General features: G+C 44.7%; 2 protein-coding genes across 18 annotated transcripts in view; one reads left to right on the forward strand and one right to left on the reverse strand.

Moving 5' to 3' along the window:
- Positions 1–911, forward strand: part of DNAJC1 (DnaJ heat shock protein family (Hsp40) member C1) — a 259,166-nt gene extending 258,255 nt beyond the window's left edge. For both annotated transcript variants that reach the window (XM_001376748.4, XM_007504882.3), the window contains one exon: positions 696–911. In XM_001376748.4, the coding sequence (XP_001376785.2) occupies positions 696–764 (69 nt within the window). In that variant the 3' untranslated portion in view covers positions 765–911. The remainder of the gene's footprint in view (positions 1–695) is intronic.
- A 2,315-nt stretch (positions 912–3,226) lies between these two features.
- Positions 3,227–23,406, reverse strand: part of MLLT10 (MLLT10 histone lysine methyltransferase DOT1L cofactor) — a 271,323-nt gene continuing 251,143 nt past the window's right edge. For 11 of the 16 annotated variants that reach the window (XM_016426361.2, XM_056800131.1, XM_056800130.1 and 8 more), the window contains 3 exons: positions 22,782–22,878; positions 21,252–21,473; positions 17,727–20,018 (listed from right to left, as the gene is read on the reverse strand). In XM_016426361.2, coding sequence (XP_016281847.1) covers positions 19,944–20,018; positions 21,252–21,473; positions 22,782–22,878 — 394 coding nt within the window. In that variant the 3' untranslated portion in view covers positions 17,727–19,943. Of the gene's footprint in view, positions 7,250–12,152; positions 13,473–17,726; positions 20,019–21,251; positions 21,474–22,781; positions 22,879–23,406 lie in introns of those variants that run through there. The other 5 variants (XM_016426362.2, XM_007504883.2, XM_016426363.2 and 2 more) reach the window with 5 other exon arrangements.

Raw genomic sequence — 23,406 nt, forward strand, 5'->3', positions numbered from 1 at the left:
AAGATCTGGAAGGAGAGGGATGCCAGCCTCTTAGAGGCACAATTTCAAGGTAGAAGGTGCCTCAGGGATCACCAAGAACCTCGATTTTACGAATATTAGGAAAGACAAACTCTGAGGGGTCCATAGCAACCACAGCCCAATCCTGCAACTGCAGATCGGACGCTCTAACCCTTTTTACATAGTCTTTATAATGGCCAACGTGAACTATTTTTGTTCTGTCCTAATTTGTCCTGTCTTTTCCCATTTCCATCTCTTCTTGCTTACCTGCTACTCATGCCTGGAAGGGTCTTGAGCCATATTTGCCTGTTGAATTTCTTCCCTTCTTTCAAGTCCTACTTGAGGTACCACCTCCTCCTAGAAGCCTTCCACTCTGCTCCTCCTCCTCCTCCCATAAGATCTCACTCCTGCGTCCTATTGGACATTTTCCAAATATGTGCATTTTAGTATTTCTGTATTTGTTTTATTCGTGTACTGGATCGTAAGCTCCGCAGGGGACGAGAGTTGCTAGTTTTTTCTCGATTTCTCTAGCATCTAACACAATAAATTGCACATAATCGATGCTTGATAAATACTGTTAAATTTAAATGTCCATCATGGCCTATAAAAGGACTGGATTCATGATGGTTGCCTTGGTAGAACCTTGAAAGCCGCCGGTTGTCCTGTTAAAGTCAATGTTTTCACTTTTCTCCCTACAGGAAGAATGTGTGGCGCGATACAAGCTCCTGGTTGAACTAGTACAAAAGAAAAAACAAGCCAAAAGCTGAATGTTTGGGGAAGAAGACTGTCCTTCCCCTTCCGGGATGAGAGAAGAGTTTAAATGTCTGCGGTGGTTTGCATTTTGTACCTCAGTATTTCTATACGTCATGTGCCTTAGTAAAAAATGCCAATAAATCTGCCATCTTGCTTAAACATTTACTGTGTTAAAGAAGCGAAACTGGATTTTTGCATTTGGAGAACATCGTCGTTCCCACCTCATTGGAAAGAGTCGATTGTAATTCCTGCTGGGAGTTTCCTACTGGCGTGTGTGTGTGTGTGTGTGTGTGTGTGTGTGTGTGCGCGTGTGTGTGTGTGCACATATGTGCGCACCTGCATGTGCGCTTCTGCACTTCATGCCAGTGGGAAAAGGAATGCATGGAAACGGTAAACCAATGGGGAAGCCTTAAAAAGGGGTTTGGTGAAAGCCCTGGAGCTCCTTGAGACCCTCCGTGATCAGGCTCTGATGCAGAGCGCCAGGGGATTGGTCGCCTCTCGCCACGGCTCTTCTCTCCATTCCATTCTCAGGGGGCTGCGCTGTGCGGCCACACACACTGCCTGGACGCCGGAGGAAGGAATGACGAGGGAGCCGCTGCACGGCTCTGCTCCGGCCACCTCCGGATGCCCTCTGCGGCAGAGGGAATGGGCTGAGTGGGAGGGAGCGCGGTCAGTCAGCAGCCAGGATCCAGGCCACCCTCGGGCCCTGGATGGTGCACCGTGGCTATCAGGCAAAGGCAAATGAAGCGTCTGCTGTCTACACCTGCAACCTGTGATCCGCTTCTTCTATTTAGCTGCTATTTTAGGCAGAAAAGGACGTCGGGGATTGAAATCCTCGTGTTTCCAGGAAGGACACTCGGACCCAGAGCCATCAAGCCATTTGCCCCGTCCCCTACGGGAGAGGCGACTGGCAAGGACTCCCCAGAGAGGAGAGCAGACAGGTGGAGGCCGTCCCTCGCTGGGCATCATCTACAATGAAGGGCTCCAACCAGGATGTGTCCATGTCACAGGTTCTCCATCCCAAAGAAGGATGAAAAGGACCTTCGTCTGTCTGATTATCTCCCTCTCCAGAGGCGGCTGAAGAGCCCTTCCTCAGCCCTCCCAGTCACTTGTCCCCAAAGCAACCTCCATGTGTACAGGAGACTTAGAGCATTTTTTTAGTCATTAAAAATCCTCACAATTCCCAAAGACGTCCATTCGGTGAAAAATAGAGCTTCCTGGCAGCTCCTATCCCCATCCCTGAGGGTGAGTCATCTAGGACAGGATCTTCATACCTGCTCTTCCAACATCTGTCCCTCCAGACCGCACTCCCCAAGTCATAACATTTATTAATACATTAATTTTATTAAATTATTTAATAGATCATTTTAAATTTTAAAATGACTAAACTACTCATTTTAAAAGAATTTACCAACACAGAATTTTAAATGTTATTCTGTATTACAATGGGAAAGGCTTCAACAGTGGGCTCTTCTCCAGGACGGACATCTTCTCACAGTCTGTCCTCCAGAGGAAAGTGAAAGAAAGACGTTTCCTTTTGCAAATGTTTGGAGGCGATCAACGTCTGTGTCTTCCCCTGAAGCCCTCCGACATCCAAAGACGTGTTTAATGAATCCTTTTTCACACACAGACCAAAAGGCTTCTGAAAAGACGTGAGCTGCTCCCGCCACTTGCTGGTGTTCAGAGGATGTTTCCTTCCCCCCAAAAAGCTGTTCTTCAATCTCATTTTGGACAATTTCTCCCAGATCCCATGTTGTGGAGGCATCCGTCGAGACCTCTAACAGAGACCTGCGCCCTGTGGGGGAACCGGAGGCACCCCAAGAGAGAGTCTCCGTGCTATGGCCACGGTTCGGCTTTGTTCGCGTCTCCCTTTTCTTTCCCTTCCCTGGAACACAGGAAGAGTTAAAGGCAGCCCGAGGAAGGTGGGCCAGACTGAGCTCCAAGGGGCCGCCGTCGGAGGGGGGTGATACTAGCCAACTCTTGGCAGTCGTTTCCCCAAAGAAACCTTTTCTCTCGGGCTGGATCTAGCCGATGGCCCGTGACCCGTCCTCCCCTGCGGCCCCGGCACCGTCGTCCTGAACTGGAAGTGAGGCACGTTAAACCCTCCAGACGGGAACCCAGCGTCTGGCCCAGCAAACTTCCTGAAAGGAGGATCTGAGAAACAAGTTCTTCAGGTCCACATTTTATAAAACAAACCGCCGGATCGTAGGAGCGAAGGTGCGTGTTTGGGGCCAGCTAGAGGAGCGTCACAGACACCTTCCACGCCACCAAACATCCCCATCCTTCTCTCCATGCTCTATGGGATGCTTTCCGAGGCGCCTGGACGCAGGCATCCGAAGTCCTCTGTTCTTGGCCTCCTTCCCTACTCTCTCGCCATGGGACAATAATAAAAAATGCCATTTACCTAAATTGACAAAATTAATTCAAATTTTGAAAAATTAAAAAATAATAATAATGGCTTAAAAATACCATTTACATAGCACTTACAATTATTATCTCACATGGTCCTCCTGACAACCCTGGGAGGCAGGTGCTCTTTTTATCCCCATTTTGCAGATGAGGAAGCAGAAGCAAAAAGAGATTGACTTGCTCAGGGACACACAGCTAGTGTCTGAAGTCAAATTTGAACCCCGTATTTTAGCGGCTAAATCACCTAGATGACCTTGTGCAAATGTATGAATTGAATAATCAATACTTCCAATACCCAGGGTATCTCATTGGTCTTTTGCATAGCTAATACCTACCAACCCAAGCCACCGCCACTTCATTAGTAGGTTAAGGCAAGTTGCTGCACCCCAAAACAAAAGAAAACAAAATCGTCCTGGGTTCTGCTCAGTCATGAACATTTCCAAAGTTAGCCAGGCCAGATCTCTGATGTCCAGTCAAACGGGGAGCAAGAACCCATCTGTTCCCCAAACTGTCCCGGATACTGGGAATTCCATATTCAAAACCTGACCCATGAGGTGACTTGTCAGTGCTTGAGTCCCATTTGAATTACTGCCAAAAATCCCAGCGAGGAGGCAGAGCTGGGATCATCCCAAACTCCTCCAAAGCAAATTCTGGTGGGAAAATCCCAGGGAAAAGTCAGAGGGAGCCCTTTTTCCGGCCAGATGGCCACAGAGAGGTCTGCGGTCATGCAGAGCAATCCAGAGCAAGGAGAGATCGTGTCCAGACAGGAAAAGGTCCATGCAGAGCCCGTGCAATGGGAAGGGGAGCCAGCGGACAGCTTGGTTGCCCTCTACCTATTTCCAGCTCATCGAGGCAGGGCAGACGAGGGATGGTGTTTTGTCCTAGGGAGGAGCCTTGAGGAAGTGTTCTGAGAAAGGCGGAGGTTCTGGATCATAGGAACAGAGAGAGGTACCATGAAGCCTGTAGAGGAATAATTGAGGCACATGAATCCCACCCCAAGAGGAAGGTGAGCCAGTAGAGTTTCCCAACTGGCTCATTGAAGTGAGACCAGCAGCGACACCCCATTGTTCAGACCCAAACCAACGCTAGGAATCTGCAGAGCTCGGACCAAGGAGGCAGCCATTGGACTTTGCCCTGGATCGCACAAATGCAACACTCAATACTCCCAAGAAAGCAAGATCTCCCCAGTCCTTCTCTGTGGAAGAGGGCAGAGCCTAGCCTTAATATCAAGTCTGAGACAGCAGGAATGAGTTTCTGGATGGCTGAACAAGGTATGGCATGCAAGTAAGTGCTGGAAGAAACGATGGAGAGACAGGGAATCAGGGGACACTGGGAAGACGTGAACCGATGCAAAGAGAAGCGAAGAGGACTATGGAGAACAATGAAAACAATATGGTAGACACAAGCAACTCGGAGAGAATGAGGAACTGATCAAAGAGCTACAATTCCAAAAGACTAATAATAAAACAAGTTCTCCTAGAAGAGAAGGGAAGGACTCGAGGTGCAGGAGGCGGCATACATTTTGGGACATGAAGTTTTTTTTTAGTTTGGAGTTTTTTTTCCTGTCTTTCACATGAATTTATTTATGGTTTTGTGGGTTGGTTTTGATTTCATAGGAGAATTCTCTTAAGACAATGACCAAGGTAGAAATTTATTTTGCTTGAAAATACATGAGTTTTGTTTTTCTTTTGTTCACAATATGGGTGGGAGAGTGAATTGGGGCAAGACGCAGAAAAGGCAGATTTTGGCCGACTGAAAAATAGAAGTAACTTTTTAAAGTGCAGGGTTACTTCCGTGCTCGAGCTTCAGATTTGATTTTCATCTTAGTCACTTGTAAAAACAAAACTGCTCTTTCTCTCTTTCCTGGCGGGGCTGTCCCCGTCTCTAAGTCACCTGTAAAGCCAGGAGTGATAACAGGGTTACAGGGTGGGCCAGCCCTGTGGTCTTTGCTTTGGCAGCATTCCCAGCCCCTTGTTTGAATAAACTACTTGGCCTTCAGCCTTGGCCTTGATTCACTTGGGAGGCTGGATTATTGCCCTGTAAAACAGAGACGTTACACTCATTTTCCCTCTGGTTCAGGAGAAGGAAATGCTCCTCGTAGAATACAAAGTTGAACCACTTTAGGAGTCTGATTTTCGGGGAGGAAGAGGAAGAAGGGTCTTGGCCAGAAGTCCAAGGCAGACCCGGCTCGCTTTCCTGCCTCAACCCTCTGGGAGATCCGTTCGGCTCGCTGACACGTATGTCGGGGCAGGTTTGGTTTGGGGACGTGTCATTACAGTCCACCCAAAGGAGAGCGAGACCAAGAAAACGTAAGTTATGGCGAAGTTTCCCCATCTGTGTGGCGTTGCTTTGCCTGGAAGAGACCCTACATCGGCATCTCGAAGGCGCTCCGTTTCTTTAGCTGTCGGTCCCTTTTCCCCGTATCCTCCTAGGATCTTTTTTGGGCACAGACACCAGGAGAGAGGCAGCAGGAATGGCTGGATGCATTTTCCCAGGATTATTCCCATCAGATGTTCAATGGTAATCCTATTTCCTCTTCACTAGGACTCCCGGAAGTGCCCCATTTCTCCAAATGGAAGTGACTTCCTGGCCAGAGTGGTCATTCCCATATCTCAGTCAGTGAGGCGAGAGAGAAGTACATGGGCAGAACAGATCTTCTCTTGTCATCGGAGAGAAAAACATGGCGCCACAGCTCACAGGACACCCGGTCTCGGGCTTTCTGGAGACTCTCCTTGGCTCTCGATATACTCTTCCCAAGATGGCAGCACCTGTTGGAGCTTGTGCCCACGAAGCAAGGCCAGGCCCTTGTGTTCGTCACAACGAATCATCAGAGCACCATAGAATAGAGTTGGGAGCTGAAGGGCCCCCTAGAGTCCAATTTCCCCACACAGGTAGTTTAGTGAGAGGGTAGAACAAGTATTTGAACCCAGGTCTTCTGTCTCCAAACCCATTTCAACACACCGTTTTCTGGATTGCTTTAGAGAGTTGTTTTCATTTTCGTTTTAAATTGTATTTTTATTGCCATGTGAACCATACTTTTACATGGATCGTTGTAAGAGCATCCGTAACCAAAGCCTCCAAATAAAACTGTGCATTATGTGAGCCAAAATAAAACAAAAATGATGCAGAGGGCGACTCCAACAGTTCTTTCTCTGCCAAGTTTTCACAGACGATCATCATCCAACATCGCTGTTACCGTGTACAACGTTCTCCCAATCCTGCCTATTTCGCTCTGCTGTTCCTGCAGATCTCCAGCTTTTTTCCTGAAATCTTCTGACTTATCATCTCAGAGAATGATTTTTAAGGGTAAATTGAGGGCTTCCGAGTTTTCAGAAGGACTTTGGTCTCAATCCATTTCACAAAAACAGGAGCTTCACTTTGGTGAAACAGGAGACGGTTTGAAGGTCATTTTGAGACGGTGGCCTTCGTGTCCTTTAGGGTAGGTAAGGAGCAGTGGATAGAGCGCTGCCCCTCGAGTTCAGATCTAGCTGTGTGATGCTGGGTGAGTCATTGAGCCCCATTTGCCTCAGTTTCCTCGTCTGTAAAATGAGTTGGATAAAAAATGGACAAACACCTCCAGTATCTTCATCACAAAGACCTCCACTGGGGTCACAAAGAGTCAGACACGACTGAAATGACTCAACGCCGTTTCGCTTCTGAGGTGAGCATTGTAGACATTCCAAACCAAAGGGTCTGGACGCGGATGGCCACCGAGCTCACTTGGGGGCACTTTGAGCAGCCAGCCCCGGGGCTGTGGGGGAGGGTCCATGAAGCCCCACAGGGCCGAACCCTCTGCCATTGAGGGAAACCCGAGGGACAGCCCGTCTGTCCTCTGAAGGTCTTTGGTGACTCCATCTTGGCTTTTCGTGCGTGGCAGTCGTCGGCTGGATGGACGGTGGGAAGCTCCTGCTCCCAGAATGCCTCGCCCTTGACTTTTTTCAGGAATCCAGGATTTCCCATGCTGCCCCTGGCCCATGCCAGGTGGATGGCCAACCACCCGATGAAGAGTTCATGGCCAGGGGGAGGGCAGTCAGACACCGTCAGTCTCCAGAGACGATTTCTTCCTTCCTTCCCCCGGCTGGCGTCTCACCTGCAAAGAGCACAACAGTAAGAGACAGGCAGGAATCCCAAGTTCCCGGGGCCGCCGGGCTCCTCCAGAGTCTGTGCCAGGACTAGGAAGCTGGCAATGGTTGGGCATAGGGTCGATGTCTGCAGACAAAGGGCTTCCCCCACCCCAAGTCAGTGGGTGCTAGGATGGGGGCTGCCCTGAAATGGGTCCCCAGGCAGCTGAAGAGGGCACTTCATCGCTTTTAAGAATGAACTGTTGGGGGCAGCTGGGTAGTTCAGTGGGTGGAGAGCCAGACCCAGAGATGGGAGGTCCTGGGTTCAAATCTGGCCTCAGACACTCCCCCCCCCCCATGTGATCCTGGGCAAGTCACTTGACCCCCATTGCCTGCCTTGGAGCCAGTGCACAGTATTGATTCCAAGACGGAAGGGAAGGGTTTAAAAAGAATTAACTCTTACCCTTTGTTACAAGAGGTAACCGAGTATGCAAAACAGTTTTTCACCCACCCGGGGGAGAAAGGGTTGGTTTGGGTCTTAGTTTATGGTTCACTTTACTGTTAGGCTTTCATCGCTTCAATAGATAACTTTCTGTGACCCTTTCTTGGAAATGGGTCTGACTTGGATCCAGGAACCAACTCAAATAAAGGAACCAAAGTCATGAAATAAAGCCTCAAAATTCCTACCAGCCAAAAAAAGGCCATTCTGTGAACCATTAAAAAAAAACACAGAAAAAGTCGTCACTTTAGAACCTATGAAGCTGTTCAAGAATGGCGGGGCAAGAGGAGCCTGCGGGAAGCCAGAACTACCCGACCGTCAGAAATCGTCAAGGACGCGAGACGAGGACTACCCAGGCAAGAAAAGGCCGTCCAGACTCTGGGAGGTTCATCAGTCCCTCAAAGCACACAGGACGAAGCTGTTCCGGCTTCTCCCATGCAAACCTCCGAGTCCTGTCGGGATGGAGCCCGGCATCTGGACCCCGTCAAGGCGCTTGAGCCCCCAGCAAAGAGAGCCACTGGATGCGATGAGCTGACGGGCTGCTGGATGCTGATGATGCCCCGGGAGCCGGGCTTCGAGGGAGCATCCTCCGCTGGGCAGGGCAGGGCCAGCCCGCTGAGGCAGGAATTCTACGGGGATTCAGAGGGGGAAGTTACTGAAGACACCAGAAAAGGGCCGAAAGGATGGAGGAAGGCAGCGCGGCTAAGTGCTGGGACAAAAGGTTGGGGGGAAAGCGGGCACCTTGTTTGTTTCAAGAATTCTACAGACGTTTCAGCTGCCGGAAACACCTGTCTGAACGTGCTCTCGGGAGGAGATCGGGAGAGTGAGAAATGCTGTTGTAACTTGAATGCTGAGGGTGCCAAAAATGCGAAATCTCCTAATTGGCCCGTCTGCTTCCTAAGGCAGCCAAATGCAAAACACCAGAAGTATTCATGGGCTTGCGGGTGAGAAAGGAAACCCCATCAGAAGAGAAAGTTTGGCGTTTCCAAACAGAGTTTTACGCTTTAGGAGAATGACCAAAGGACAACGCGTTTCTGTTTATAGAGGGGACTTCCTTCCCGCATTGGATTGTGCGTCTGGCCCCCTCGAGCTCCCCCGGGCAGCGACAGGATTAAATCTTATCCCGGAGAAATGACTGCAGGCCCCCCCGACTTCCGTGTGGCTCCGATCCTCAAACTTCGAGGAACGTCCTTACCTTCCGAGGATGTTGTGAGCACCAACGGTCTGTCAGCGCTCCAAAATCCTCCTCCTTTTCCAAGGAAATCAGCCAACGGGGATGAGCCAATCCTGGTTTCCTTCTAGTCACAGATGAGGTACTAGTGGGGGGTGGGGGCGGGGAGGTGGGTGCTTCGCACAGCGCCTGGGAGGCAGGGGACACACGGGGAGGGGAGAAGGGGGGCGTTTTCCCAGTCACGCAGCTGCTGGGGGTCAGAGCCCAGAACGGAGCCCATCCTTCTCACTCCCAGGCCAGCACTTGCTCCCTTAGAGGTCGCTATTATTCCGATCAGTATCTAGACTAAATCTCATGCCAACTTTGGTGCCAAAGAATCCGTGCGGAAATGCCCCTCCCCCCATTCCCTGGGAGGATCAGAGGACTGACGATGGTGGTGTGGCGTGGGCCTGGCGGGGTCAGATGCACACTTTTCCTTAAATTGGGTTTTTTGGTTGTGAGAGTAAAGGTTCTGGGGGCAGGTTGGCGGCTTGATGGATTGAGAGCTAAGCCCAGAGACGGGAGGTCCTGGGTTTAAATCTGGCCTCAGACACTTCCCAGCTGTGTGACCCTGGGTAAGTCATTTAACTCCCATTGCCTAGCACTTACCACTCTTCTGCCTTGGAGCCAATACACAGTATTGATCCTAAGACGGAAGGTAAGAAAAGAAAAAGAAAGTTAAGGTTTGCTGATCCAGTGACATGTTAGGGGAGCGATTACCCATACAAAAAAAGAGGCTGAATCGGTAGATGTAAGAAAGACATCCTGTAACGCAAACAAGATTGTCAGAAATTTCTACAAAGTTTTCTGCTGCCATTTTGTGGCATTGTGGTGGGAGGGGAGTCTGGGAGAACGCGTAGAGGGTCGTGCAGTGTGTGAAGGTGTGCATGGATTATCTTCTAAATTGCAATGGAAAGTCCATCCCAATCCAAGAGATACTCTGAATCCCGGAAGCATCCTCCCAGCCTAGGATTTCAACAACAACCCTTCATTGGGAAGGCCCAAACTAGGCCACATCATTTGCAGAGAAATGCTTTGCCCGGGACTACATGGCCGCCCTGTTCATTCTCTTCTCAGGACTTCAACCTCCATCTCTGCCTCTAATTCCTTTGCCTCAAGTTCCAGCTTGGTCTGTACACTCCACTCCCAGGAACGCGACAGGACAAATCTCTAACAGAAGAGAAATTGCCTTGGATTGTTCTGAATGTCATACCATTGCCTCAAACCTGTATCAGAAACCAAATGCACCAGCTTGTTCCAATGAGCTCTAAATCCCAGTCACTATTTGCTGTAAAAAATGGCTGTGAGTTCTTTTTTTAAGTTTGAAGTTTTACTATTGCTGTAAAAAGTATCTCAGTGGCTCAGACTAAAAACCTTTTTTTTTTTGACTTGTTCTTTTTCATCCAGTCTTGTCAACTTCTGTTTGAAAATTTCTTAAAATCTGTCATCACCTAGTCCCAGTACCTTACAGTGAGGTGATTTTGCTCTACAAGAGGTGCCCTGACCGTCGTCTTTCCTTCCTGGATGGAATGTGTTTGTTGCTTTTGCCTATCTAAAACACTGCCATTGCTCCAAAATGAATGACGACTCTGCTATTACCTATTCCCGTGATCTGGGCTCAGCGGTTCCTTCCTGAAAGTCAGACGTCTCCTCATTATCCCCCCATACACAGAAGTGCTCCTTTTGACGTTCAACCTTTGCCCAGGCTGCTCCCTCGGCATCAAGTTCTCCCTGTCCAAGTCCCTGATGCCTCCCCACATCTCTAACCCAACTCCCAGGCAGCGTCAGATGCCTTTTTGTTATGGGAACCAGCATCCTCCAGGCACCGCGTGTTCCAACCAGCTGTCATCGTCTACCTTTTCCTCTTTCGTCCAACAAGCAGCGGCCACAACATCCCCTACCTTCATCGCTCACAGAAATTCGGAGTCAGACGGGACCTTGGAGGCTGTTCTTACATGATAACATTTTGAACAAGTGGTCACGTAGGTTTTGCTTGAAAATCTTCAATGACGGGGAACCACATTCCCAAGAGTCTATTGACGGGTTTTTCCTCACGTCAAGACCAAATATAGCTCTTTGCAACTTCCATACACGGCTCCCATCTCTTCCCTCCCTCTGGGACCAAGGATAGGTCTAATTCCTTTCACAGACAACCCTTTAAATGCTTGAAGTGTTTTCATGCCCCCTCCGACTTCCCCTTTGTCTCATCTTCTCCAGGATGAACAGACTTCATTTTTCCAACGGATCCTCTTATGACCTGGCCAGGGAGCCTTTTCTGGATGTACTTTGGCTTACTGCTGTCAATCCTTAATTCTAAATTGTGGAGCTGAGCGCTGTACTTCAGCGCTGAAGGGGCATCCTGGAAGTCAAGCTTCTCTTAAAGAAGTCCAAAATAACAGGAGCTGGTTGGGGCTCCTAAATCACAGTTGAATCCTATCCCGCAGGCGTTGTCCCATCAAGCTTCCCAGACCTTTTTCAGAAACGCCGTCTGACCAAGCTTCCTCTACCTTGTATGGTGGATTTTTAAAAATTCTATTGGTTTTTTTTCAAAGTATGTCGATTGTTTTGGATACTAAATCTGTTATCTCTTTACCAGTTTTGGAGGAAAATGATGTTTTTATCCGAGTCATTGAGAAAAGTGGTAAATAGCACAGGCACAAGCACCGATGCCAGAGGAATTATACTAGAGACCTCCATCCAAGTTGACATGAAATCATTCAAAACTTTCAAGTCTGGCCATCAGCTCTTCTAAATACATTTAAAAGTGCAATTCTGTGTCTTCATCTACATCTACGGTTTCCCGACAAGGACAAAATGAAATAATTTGTTTCAAATTCTTGCTAACATTTTGGTGACTCCTGTCAACATCCCTAGTCCCCACCCCAACCCCTACAGGCACCCGTGGGCCATCCCTCTGGTAAACTGGCACCGAAGAAACTCAGGTTGCTATGATGGCATCCCTCTCTGTGATCACGTTGGTTCCCTCAATGTGGACTCACCGCAGGCTTTGGGAACTCGAGCTAGAATTTCACCAGGAATCAAAATCAAGCTCATTCGTTTTATTTAAATTAAAATTTAAATATATAAAATTTTAAATAATTTAAATAAAATGAAAATTATTATTTTTTAATTGGGGCACATTTGTGGTGAAGCCTTTCTGAACTCCAACTGCTATCATCGGAGGAGCATTGGCCCCCATCCATCAGCCCCAATTTTTAAAAATTGTATCTCTAAATGGTGTATCTCCCGGAAGCAAGATTGTAGACGGAAGGGGGAGAACGATTTCCTTTCTGTCCGTCCCCTCCTCCAACCCATGTCCTCCGCACTCAGTGAGTGCTTGGGAAACACTGAGGAATTCTGTTTGTCAGGAGCCTTCATTTGGTTTCCAAGGCGGTGCCCTAAAAGCCCAAGCCGGGATTTAGCCACGCCTCCCGCCCTCGTCACGCCTCCCACAGGTCATCATCCGAAGGCGCCCTTCACTCCGCCATATTGGAGTGCTGGGGGCTGTGCGTTACCGCTAAGAAAGGTTCTTGATCTTTTTCTGATTAAGGCCGACAGACACCCCATCAGGATCTCATTCAATAAGAAATACACAGGATACAAACGAAACCAGCAATACTGAAACGGGAAAATACGAATTAAAAAACAGTTCCCCGAGCCCAGCTCAAGAACCTCTGCTGTAGGATAAAGTAAAACCGCCTCAGTCCAGCAGGTAAAGTCCTTCAGGACCTGCCTCCAGAGGGGCTTTAAAAAAATCCCGAATCTTCTTAGAATCGATACCGAGGGTCGGCGCCAAGGCAGAAGAGTGTTCAGGGCTAGGCAACGGGCATTATAAGTGACTTGCCCAGGGTCACCCAGCTACGAAGTGTCTGAGGTCATATTTGAACCCAGGACCTCCCGTCTCCAGGTCTGGATCCAGATGAACTTTTTAGGCTGATAAATTGCTTTGTTCCCTTCTCTCATTCTCTGTTCCAGCCTAACAGGCCTACTTGCTATCTCTTGAACTTGACATCTCCCACCTCCACACTTTTGAACTTGACATCTCCCACCTCCACACTTTTGAACAGATCATCCCCGAGCTTGGAATGAATTTCTCACCTCCAACTGAGAATTCTTCGTTTCCTTCAAATTTCCGCTTCTTTGCTATTTTCTTTGGAAAGTCTTTCTTGATTCCCTTTCCTCGTCCATGAGGAAGCAATGATTAAATACTGTGTACCTGGCATCGGACTTATCACTGGAATTGTGTGTGCCTAAATGGTTGGGGCATTTTATCCCCGAAATATAATCTCCCAGAAGGCATCTGTCTTTCTTTTTGTACCGGATCCCCAGGGCTGAATAAACATTCCTGGGATTATATTGAATATTGGAAGGATATCAACAGGATTCGAGAAGTATGCAGAAACAAGGGAACTTTATTGGGATGAGAACTCAATATTCTACAAAAACCTTTGGACAGCCCGGAGAGCAGTCAGTCAGAATCTAGGTACAGACAAACAGACACAGCTTGCTGTATGCCGAGAGAAGCTCCAAATGGACAGGTGACCTAGAAATAAAGAGTGGCATTAAGAAAGAGAATGAAGCCACCAGGAAACCATCTGCCACATCCAGAGAAAGCAATGTGACAGAGACTGAGAGGGGGAGGGGAAGGGGGAAGGAGGGGAACAAGGGAAAGGGGGGAAGGAGAGAGAATCTCAGGATGTAGAAGGAATAATTGAGGTTTCACAAAATTAAACAGGTTTTATACAAAAAAAAACCTAATGCATCCAAAATGACAGAAGCAAGTTGGAGAGAAGTCTTCACAGCAAGTTTCTCTGACAAAGGTCCCTCCCATTTCTTATAGGTTCTATGTAGGGAATATTTACGTATGTATAGAATTGATTCTAATTTAAAAGAAAATATATTTTATAATTGATACAGGATCAAAGAATATAAAGGGGCATTTTCCAAAGAAATGGAAGCTATCAATAGCCTGAAGGAGAAAAAGGCTCTAAATGACTAAGAGAAATTTCAATTAAAACAACTCTTGAGGTTTCATCTCACAAACTATATCAGCAAAGTGAAGATAAAAGGGAAATGGCGGCAGAGGAGGCAGTGGGAAAACAGGTCCCTCGGTGACATGTCCCAATTCTGGAAAGCACTGAAGAACAAGGCTTCAAAGGGCAGGAAATGCCGAGTATTTTGTGATGTGACAGAGACAAAAGAAGAGGAGATCCTGGGACAACAAGGTTTGCAGCAACTTCTTGTAGTAGCAAAGAATGAACATGGTGTGCTGTGGGGCTCCGGTGGAGATGGGCTTTGAGAGAAACCTGGGAAGACTTGGACGAACGAGCAAAGTGAGCACCAGGAGAACAACTCACCCAAGCACACACATGTAAGGACAAACCATTTAGAAACATTTCCACTCATGCGCCCCAGCATGCCCCACAGTGGGTGGGGATTCAGGATTGTGAAGATTGGATTTAGCTATTTCCTGTTTGTAACAATGAAGATATTCAGTTTAACAAAATCAGGAATGTCTTGGAAACTCTAAATTACTCCACCCTACTTAGACCATATTTTAGGGGAAGATAAAGTTTTAATCTCCTGATTGAACAAAGAAGGTACTTAGTTCTCACCTTATAGTGAAGCTAGAACTTTAAGTCTATTTTAAGATCTTAATACAAAAAGGTGTTAAGTAACTATAAAAATATAATCAAATCAAAGAAGATGAGAACTAAAAGTATGGGCAGTCCTGGAGAAAAGCCTTTGATATGATTGGTAGACGTGAAAATTTAGAGGAGGAGCCACAAGAATGAAAAGTCTACATATTTGGAATTTTTGCTCTCTCTGGGACCTTGTTGACGGTGGAGAGTTAGCTGAGAACAGCATGCTGAGCCTTCTGGCATTTTAGCATAGCTACATGCTATTTGTCCGGTCCAGTGGCGAGTTTCTGGCTGAGTTTCTTCCTTTACTTTTCCAACTTTATACCCTTAGAAGCCTCTAATTTTCAGACACCTAGAGGTGGAAATTTTTAACCCCCCCCCCCCATAGGCCAGGCAGGAGGAATCCTATATAGTCTTCCCTTCTTCTCCTTAAATTCCTTCCCTCTATATTAATTAAATTACCATAAATTTCCAGACTGACTTGGGTATTTTATTTGGGATTTTCCCCAACAATCAATTAAATCTAGATTTTAAGTCACAACCCTAAAATTATCTTGACAGGATGAAACACATGATCCACATCCTAAGGATGAGGTTGGGATTGGCTCGTGGGGGATGGGGGAGGGTGTGCCGGTGAAAGAATAAGAATGGCTCTATTATATAGATTGCAACAGGGATTGTTTTCATTTTTTTCTCATTGGTGGAAGGAAGGTCAATTTTTGTTGATTGAAAAATATAAACATTTTAAATTAAAAAAAGAGATCATTTGAGGAATGTCAACCACTCAGGAGAGGAAGCCCCTGAATTGAGGAAAAACTTGGTGTTCTCATACAATGTCAGCCGCTGGTCACATGGTTAAGAACGGCTCCAAAAATCAACTCTTACTCGAGACCAAAAACTTTTCAGAGCTCTGGTTGGAGCAAAAATGAAACAATATTAAGGTGGATTAGGCCACAACCCTGGGCCCCATCAGGTACACCTGATGCCATGGGCATGAGCCTCTATAGCTGCCCTAAGCAAATACTGAACTAAAACATGTCTTTCCATCGGTTTTAAGGTTGTCATATTCTTGATTTCCTTCCATGTTGGCAGTTGATTATAGAAACGGGATAGCTCCAAGCAACATGCAATGCAGAAGTTGAGAAACAAAGATGAGGCCAAAAATGAATTTACATGTAAGAATCATGGGACTTGGTATGGAGGTTTGGAGTCCAGGCAGCTCTTCTAGTACAAGTACCTCCCTTGGAGGGTCTTCTGTTCCCCAAATGAGCCAGGATGCTAAGAACTTTTCTAGCTCTAAATCTAAGATCCTAAAATTAAATTCTTCTCAAGGGTAGAGAAAATCTAAGGGAGGCCCTTTGGGGATATTGTTAAGGGATGCTTCCCTTTGCATCTCTGGAGTTCCTGCTTGCTCCTCTTCTCTCAATGGCTCTCCCTCTCTTCTTTTCCAGCATCCAGCATGAGCCTGAGGAGTAATGAATGGGGGCATCACATCCCCCTCCTTGGGCCCACTGTGGCTGAGCACCTGTGCCAGGGTGGCCTGAGGACAAGCCTTGGACTCATTGGAAGTGCTCATGCCTAAGGTGGCGTCTCTGACGGGATGGTCCATCCAGGATCTTAAAGGTGGGGCGAAGATATGCTCTGTGCTGAGGTCCAACAGGTCGGAGAGGGAAAACATCGAAGCATCACCTTTGGCTTAGAAAAACTGGGCTGAGATGCTGCCTTGTCGGGATGTTAGCCAACCGCCCCTGTCCCGAGAGAACAAGCAAGCACTCTGGGCAGCCCATGTGGCAGGGACATCTTGGAGGATGTGGTCATCAAGGGCCAGCAGCCATCATTAAGTTGCCGTTCTTAATCTGAGGGGATGGGATGTGCACAGTTGCTATGAATAACAGCAGAAGCCCACCATCCACTGACCAGCACTCCCTTCTCTGGGACCCAAGTTTCCTCCTTTGTAAAATGAGGCTGGCCTAATTGAGCTCTAAAGTCTCCAATCCAATTTATAATCCTATAATTCTGAGACTGGCCGCCTTTTGGGGGCTGGGGTGGGTTGTATTCCTCAACTCCACTTCTGGATCTAAATAAGGGCGCAGCGACCACCTCATAATCCTCAGCCTCCTACTCTCCCAGGAGGTTAACACCTCACTGTATTTAGCACCCCAGACGCCCCAGACTTCCCCCTTCCCACCCGGATGTGCCGTACCGGAGGGCTAACGCGAGTCATTGTCCAAGGAGGAAACACTTGGGGATTTCGGATTATGCCTTATTATGTCATCGAGCTTCTCCAAACTGGAAGAAAGCCAGCAGTGAGTACAGGATGCATTTTGCCGCTCTTTTCCTCTTCTCCAAGCAAGAATGTAAACGTCTTTGAGGGTAGTGACTGTCTTGCCTATTCTGACTTGTGCTCTTATCGCTTAGCACAAGGCCTTGAGCTTGGTGAGTGCATTTCTTCACTCATTCCCTCCCAGAGACCAGGAGAAAGGTTGAAAAGGCTGCCTCTCTGCCTCAGGCTGTCTCCTGGGGACCCTCCCCTACACCAAGGCATGCCCAGGTGAGGGAGGGGCATGAGAACCCCTGGGAGAGGATGGGAGAAATGAAGGGGAAGGACGACGGACAGTCTCACTTGCCACTTTCCTAGAAGAATAAATACCATTCTGACTTGGGACAGAGACAAACAGGAGAGAAGGCATAAGCAGGCATGTTGCCGGCTTCTCTAAGAGAAAGTTGGGAACTCACTTCCTAGCAGCTAGCCCGGATCCCCCTGGTCGACTCCCCCTGGTCAGCTCGTGACCACTGGAGGCTGCTCTGTAGGGGATACGGAGTTATCTGAGGCCCTTCACACTCTCTTCTTCCTTGCACCATTTCTGGCCACGCTCTCTGCTAGGTAAGACACGCGGCTAACTGTAAAAACAAAGGGAATTCTATTTTAACAAGTATGCTCCCATCGATGAAGTGACCTTATCTAGATCACTGTCTGTCATCTGAGCAAAGGCCTCATTTGTGTGGGCAGCAGGGCCGGGGGAGGCTGAGATGGTGGAAAGAATGTTCATTTTTAAATGCGTAATTCATTATTATGACACCAAGTACACAAAATAACACAAGCAATGCTTAAGTGACAAATGCAGGTCTTCCAACCTCCATCCTCTCCACAGATCTATAAACATTATTAAATTTTATTAACAAAAAACTTTGTACATTTCTTTTAATACATTTAGAATTTTACATCTAGGTAAAATAACAGCACATTCAAATTTTACCATTTATACAAATTGTTACAGAATAACAACCAGTGGGCCAAGTAAAATAAACCTCACTGATTTACCTTTTGTAAAGTATCTACAAAAATGATTTGACAATTTCTTTAAAATCCCCCTGAACATATAAAAATAAATTAATTTTTTACTTTTTCAATTAAATCTACCAATTAGAAATATTACAAATCAAAATATCAATGTTTTCTTATTAATTTTTCACAATACAAAACAGATTCACAAAACCTTATTTACAGAAATGAGGTAAGAACTGTGCAATGTTTAACCAAGAGACATATTGCAGAATTAACATGTTCTTCCAGCTAAGTACACAGTGGAGGTCTAATTACAGCTGGGTCTTTTCCACTAATAATTCACACATCCAAGTACAGATCAGTGGTTATTTCCCCGATTGTTTAATTTCTACTCTGCCTTACTATCACACCAGGAGCTGAGCTACCCTAAGTGGAAGTGTCGTGACACAAGTTTTACCTGTTTCCAACACTGGGGTGTTTCCATCACCGGCAGCCATGGGAAGGAGTTAAACAAAACCAATCTTTCTTACCCGTCCACTTTCTTTTGTGGTGACTCATTAGTGGAAAAACACCCAGGTAATAGTTTTGCCTGAGCTATCTACAGTGGCATAGAAAGTTTTAATAAAGGCAGAACCAGAGGAAAGGCTGCTGGTACAATGTCCCAAACTCCCACTGCTTACGAGGCTGCCTGCAGTGTGAGCTCCGCTGTCTAGAGCCATTGCAACACAATGGAGGTACTTCCAGGCACTTGGTCAAGGCCAAACATGACCAGCACTTTCCAGAGTGGCCTTCTCTTATGGAAAGGATTCTTTCTGTAGGAATTGATCGAATTCACCCAGCAGCCTAAAACTTGCTTTAAGGTTAATAGCTTTGTGTTACAAAATAAGTCAGTACCGACTCTAAGGTAAACGCATTTAGCAGTAGACATTAACATCATAACTTGATTAACAATATAGCTCGAGTCCCATTACAAAGGAAGTCTAACAAAAAAATTGCCCAAGTCCCAGCTGATGACCCATTTATTTCAAGCAATTCTCGATACAATAAAGTTCCAGTACAAGAAAATATTCTGGACAGTCCCTCAGATTGTGTCAATAGGATGTGACCTGCAGTCAAGCATATCTAGCCACAGCAAAAGATCATGGTCTTGTTGGTTGTTTCTTTTCAATTTACGTATTTAAAATCAAGTAATTTGTCATTGGAATAAGTCTTCAGTTTTGCTATTTATAACTCCAATTTGTAACAAAAACTAGTGCACCAACGTTATATTTCACTTTATAGTTGGTGCAGTCATTGCATGTACGTTGTTGCATGGACAAAAATAATTAGTTGATGAACTTTCCTTCAAAGTTCATGGAATCTCGGGGAAGGAGGGGAGAAGAGTTCCATTTCAGTGCAACAAAGCAACAAGGAAGTAAGTCAAAGCGTTAGAAGAATGTCCTCATGACAAATAATCCTTTGCTGTGCAGTTAGCTCCTTGTTGCATTCTTCATAGTTGCAGAAAGGAGGCCTGCAATAGCAGCCATAAGAAGTGCTAAAACAGCAGGATAAGGAGTTTCCAAAATGTTTCTATGGGTCAACTTTTCTCTTGTGCAACAGGCCCAGTTTTATCATTAAGTCTCTGCAATTAAAATTCAAAATATTTTAAATCAAAGTTGGCAAATCAATTTTGGGCAAACAAAACATCCTAAGTCATGATCAGTGCCATAGGAATAGAAAACAGGATTTAAATAAGGTAGGTCTTTCTTTGCTGGAGAGCCAAGAGTCTCTGGGGGTGGGTATACTCTAAACTTTATAGATAGAAGCAAAATGCAATTGAGCAGCGTATCAAGCCAGAATGTTTAACTCCTCTTATTTTTCCAGGAATGCTATTTATGAGGCATGAAAGAGATTACTTCCTAGAATTACACTAATTCAATATCTCCAGTTATCCTAGGCTCTGGGCCTTCTTCCTCTCACATCTGTATTTCTCCAAAGCTGCCTAAATGAAATAATGTCACCCATATCCTCATCAAGGCTTCATTTCTTCTCCACTCCTGGTCTCTGTTAACCAAAAGATACATTTATATTGCTGTATAATCCAATGTTAGTTGACTTGTAACTTCACCTCATCAGTCTGGCAACAACTTGTGTTTGAAGAACTGGGAAGGAAGACACAAAACTATTCAAAAATCAATATAGAACTACTGAAATTCAAAGTATCAGCAAAATAATAAAGCTGTAACTAAGTCCATGATAATGACAGTTATTTCAAAATTAATAAGCTAGGGACTGTTCTTAAAACAGGGGCAATTAAAAAAATAAAAGTGATCGACTCGGCCAATCAGACAATGAATTGTGAATCTGAGTTTGGCTGTTTTTAGTTAAACACATGCTGAATCCCTTCCTTCCAACAAGAGCCAAATTTGTGGTTTTTAGAGTCAGAAAGCACAGACTAGAAACCTTTTATCAGGCTACGAGGAATGCCCAGTGAAAGCGACTCCCAGAACTCACTCAGTGCTTCCTGTTTGTGACCTCTCTGCACTCCCCAGGGCAGCTCTTCATTCTCCCATTCCCAGCACACTTGGCCTGAAGCTTGCTCTCATCTAGGACTTGGAGTTCGAATTTTACTTTTGGTCAGATTCATGTTCAGCTAATTTTTAAGTGAAATTTTGTTCTGTAACTTGGAAGAAAGCTCTGCTATGTTCCTGCTACCAGATTTTTTTTTTTACACCATCTCAATCTTTAGTTTTATCTCAATCAAGTACACTTTAGACTATAACTTTACACAAAAATTTTAAATGAGAAAAAGAGGTAAAGAAATTCATAAAATCAGTTCTAGCAGGGAAGTAACTGAGATTTGCTTCTCTAGGAGGAGTCATCAGATTAAAACAGAATTCACGTTAATTTTAGTACTTTGTTTTAAAGCAAAAGTTATTAGAACAAATTGGGGAAAGCTGAAATTAAAATCTAAGTGGCCAAGCTATAGAACTAATTAAGTGTGTTGTGTATATATGTGTGTGTGTGTGTGTGTGTGTAAGGAATATCAGAGTATGCAATATTCTTTAAACCTGTGTATAAAAATAGTCTGATATAATTAAAAATGCATAACAAACTGACTTAGTTATTTTGTTTTAAACAACATTTGAAATTGAAATTTAAAAAAACTATCAGGGGAACTTTTTACCCATATACAAATGGAGACTAGGTCAATCAAAGTCAAGGGGGGGGGGGGGGGACGACCACTAAATTTGGAAAAGATGACTGGCTGGGCTTCTGAATCTTGGCTCTACTACGTATGCAGTGTATAACCTTTGGCAGTTCAGTTTGCTGCCCCCATGGGCCCTAGATACTTTCTAAGGTTCAATGATGACAGTGCCCTTGTAAGGTGTGGAGAGTAATAACATCTACTTACTGTTACTTTCTGAGCTGGGCTATCCCCATGAATGGTGAGGAAGGGGTTGGTGGTAGCTGGGTGAAGGGGAGGTGCTGGGGGGCCTGCAAGAAGGTTATTGATGGGGATCTGCGATGGCCCTGGGAGTTGGAGCTGCTGTAGTTCGGGCTGGTGGTGGTGCTGCTGCTGGTGCTGCTGTTGCTGCTGCTGTACTAATTGATAAAGGAGGGCCTGGTGTTGTTCCTAAGGAAAGACAGAGGAAAAGGGTTAGAGAGAAAACAGGAATAGGGGCAGAAATGAGCTCCTAATCCATTAGGCCCTCAGCACATACTTGTCTCTTAACCCATACCATACTTAAGAGTCAAATCTTAGATATTTCCAAATCTGTTCTTTTCAAATTCACAGGGAAGGGATGCTATCCTATTTTTTCTGATGGGAAAATAATACTCTCAAAAACAACCATTTTTCCTAACAAAGAGAATTCATAGAAAACTCACTAATTAAATGAACCTATTTTACTAAATATGTATTTTTGAAAGGCCAAATGGTAACCAAGAGCTGTTTTCTTTTGTTCATATGAAAGTTCTCTATAGAAAATTTTTCCCATCATCAAAGAAGAAACCAATTATGTCTAAGATGTTTGCAATAACAGGAATGATATATCCCCTCAAGTCTTGACTTAACAAAGAGAATAAGATTTAAATAATTTTAGTCCTAGTCACTTTACACTCAACAATATTTACCAAGCATTTACTTTACAGCAGAAAACCTAACAAGGTAATTCAATGTGGGCTGGAAATGTAATATCTACTAATTACAGTAACTCTTGATTAAACAGAATGCTCAATTAACCAGTTTATTGTATATTACTTTCAAGAGGAAGAAAATAAGAGCCAAGAACATCAGATCCCCTCCCCTCCTCTTCCTCACCCCTGGCCAAAGCACGATCTTCCAAATAAACTGTAGGATAAGTGTCTCATCTATATTTACTAAACAGTAAAAGCCAATATGCAAGTTAATGATTTTGATGGCCTACAATATCCTAAATCAAAGAGATTCTTTGTTATTTATACTATATATAAATCATATTGAGCATTCTCTAATTACAAAGGCAGGAAACATACTTCCACATTTCAGAAAGGTTTTTTAGCACTTAAGACTTGAAGCAAAAAAAGATTTTTCTGGTTAATCCTAAACTAAAAGAAGAATAGAATAAGCAGACCAGTCTAACAACTTTCTAGTTATTTGAAGTTTTACTATCCAATAAAAATCTACTCCAGGTATACCAGGACTTCACTGGATAACAGGAGGAAGTATACTTTTTTGAGGATAATCCACAAAACAAAACAAAACAAAACAAAAAAAAACCCACACCTGTTCATTTTAGATCTTGATTTGTTTCTAAATGGAGTTTTTCAAATATATCAACCTAGGGTGAGACTTTTATTACATATTTCTTCTACCATAAATGTAAAGAAATCGATATACTAAAGAGATAAGTTGCATAAATACTAAACCAAAAGTTCATGACAAAAGAAATGAAGGACTTACTGATGTAAGTTGCTGAGAATTCAATAATTGTTGAAACTGCTGTTGGTGTAGAAGTAGTTGTCTTTGCTGATCAGACAATAAGCCTAGTCCTGAGGCACTGAAAAATAATGATCAAAATTCTGACTTTCTACCATATAATTTTTTATTTTTTTATTTGTTTTTATTTGTATTTATATATTTGTTTTTAGAAACAAAGTATTCTTCTTTTGTATTTTAATGCAGAGACAAAACCAAAAAGAGATATATGGAGAAACATTTCTTTGGTTATTCTGAAGTCAGCACATCTACAAATTCTCAATCACATTCATATCTATCTTCCCATGAATTAAAAAAAAAATTAATGCTAGCTTATTCTACAGAATTTCCCAAACTCTCAGTTAATATTTTAAAACACATACTCAAGTTATCCAAGGACAATTTCCTTAATAGTTCACAAACTGCATCTTTAAAAAAAAGAAAGAAAGAAAAAGAAAACCAATTGCAAATAGCATTCAGTATCTTAAGCTTTCAAAGAAAGGAGGGGAGGCAAAAGAAAATTTAAAACATCACACTTTTAAAAGTTTGTTTGAATATACCCAAATTCCAAAAACCTTGTTGAATAAAAATATTTCTGAGGTCTTACTAG

Source organism: Monodelphis domestica, chromosome 5 (genome assembly GCF_027887165.1).
Source record: "Monodelphis domestica isolate mMonDom1 chromosome 5, mMonDom1.pri, whole genome shotgun sequence".
NCBI lineage: Eukaryota > Metazoa > Chordata > Mammalia > Didelphimorphia > Didelphidae > Monodelphis > Monodelphis domestica.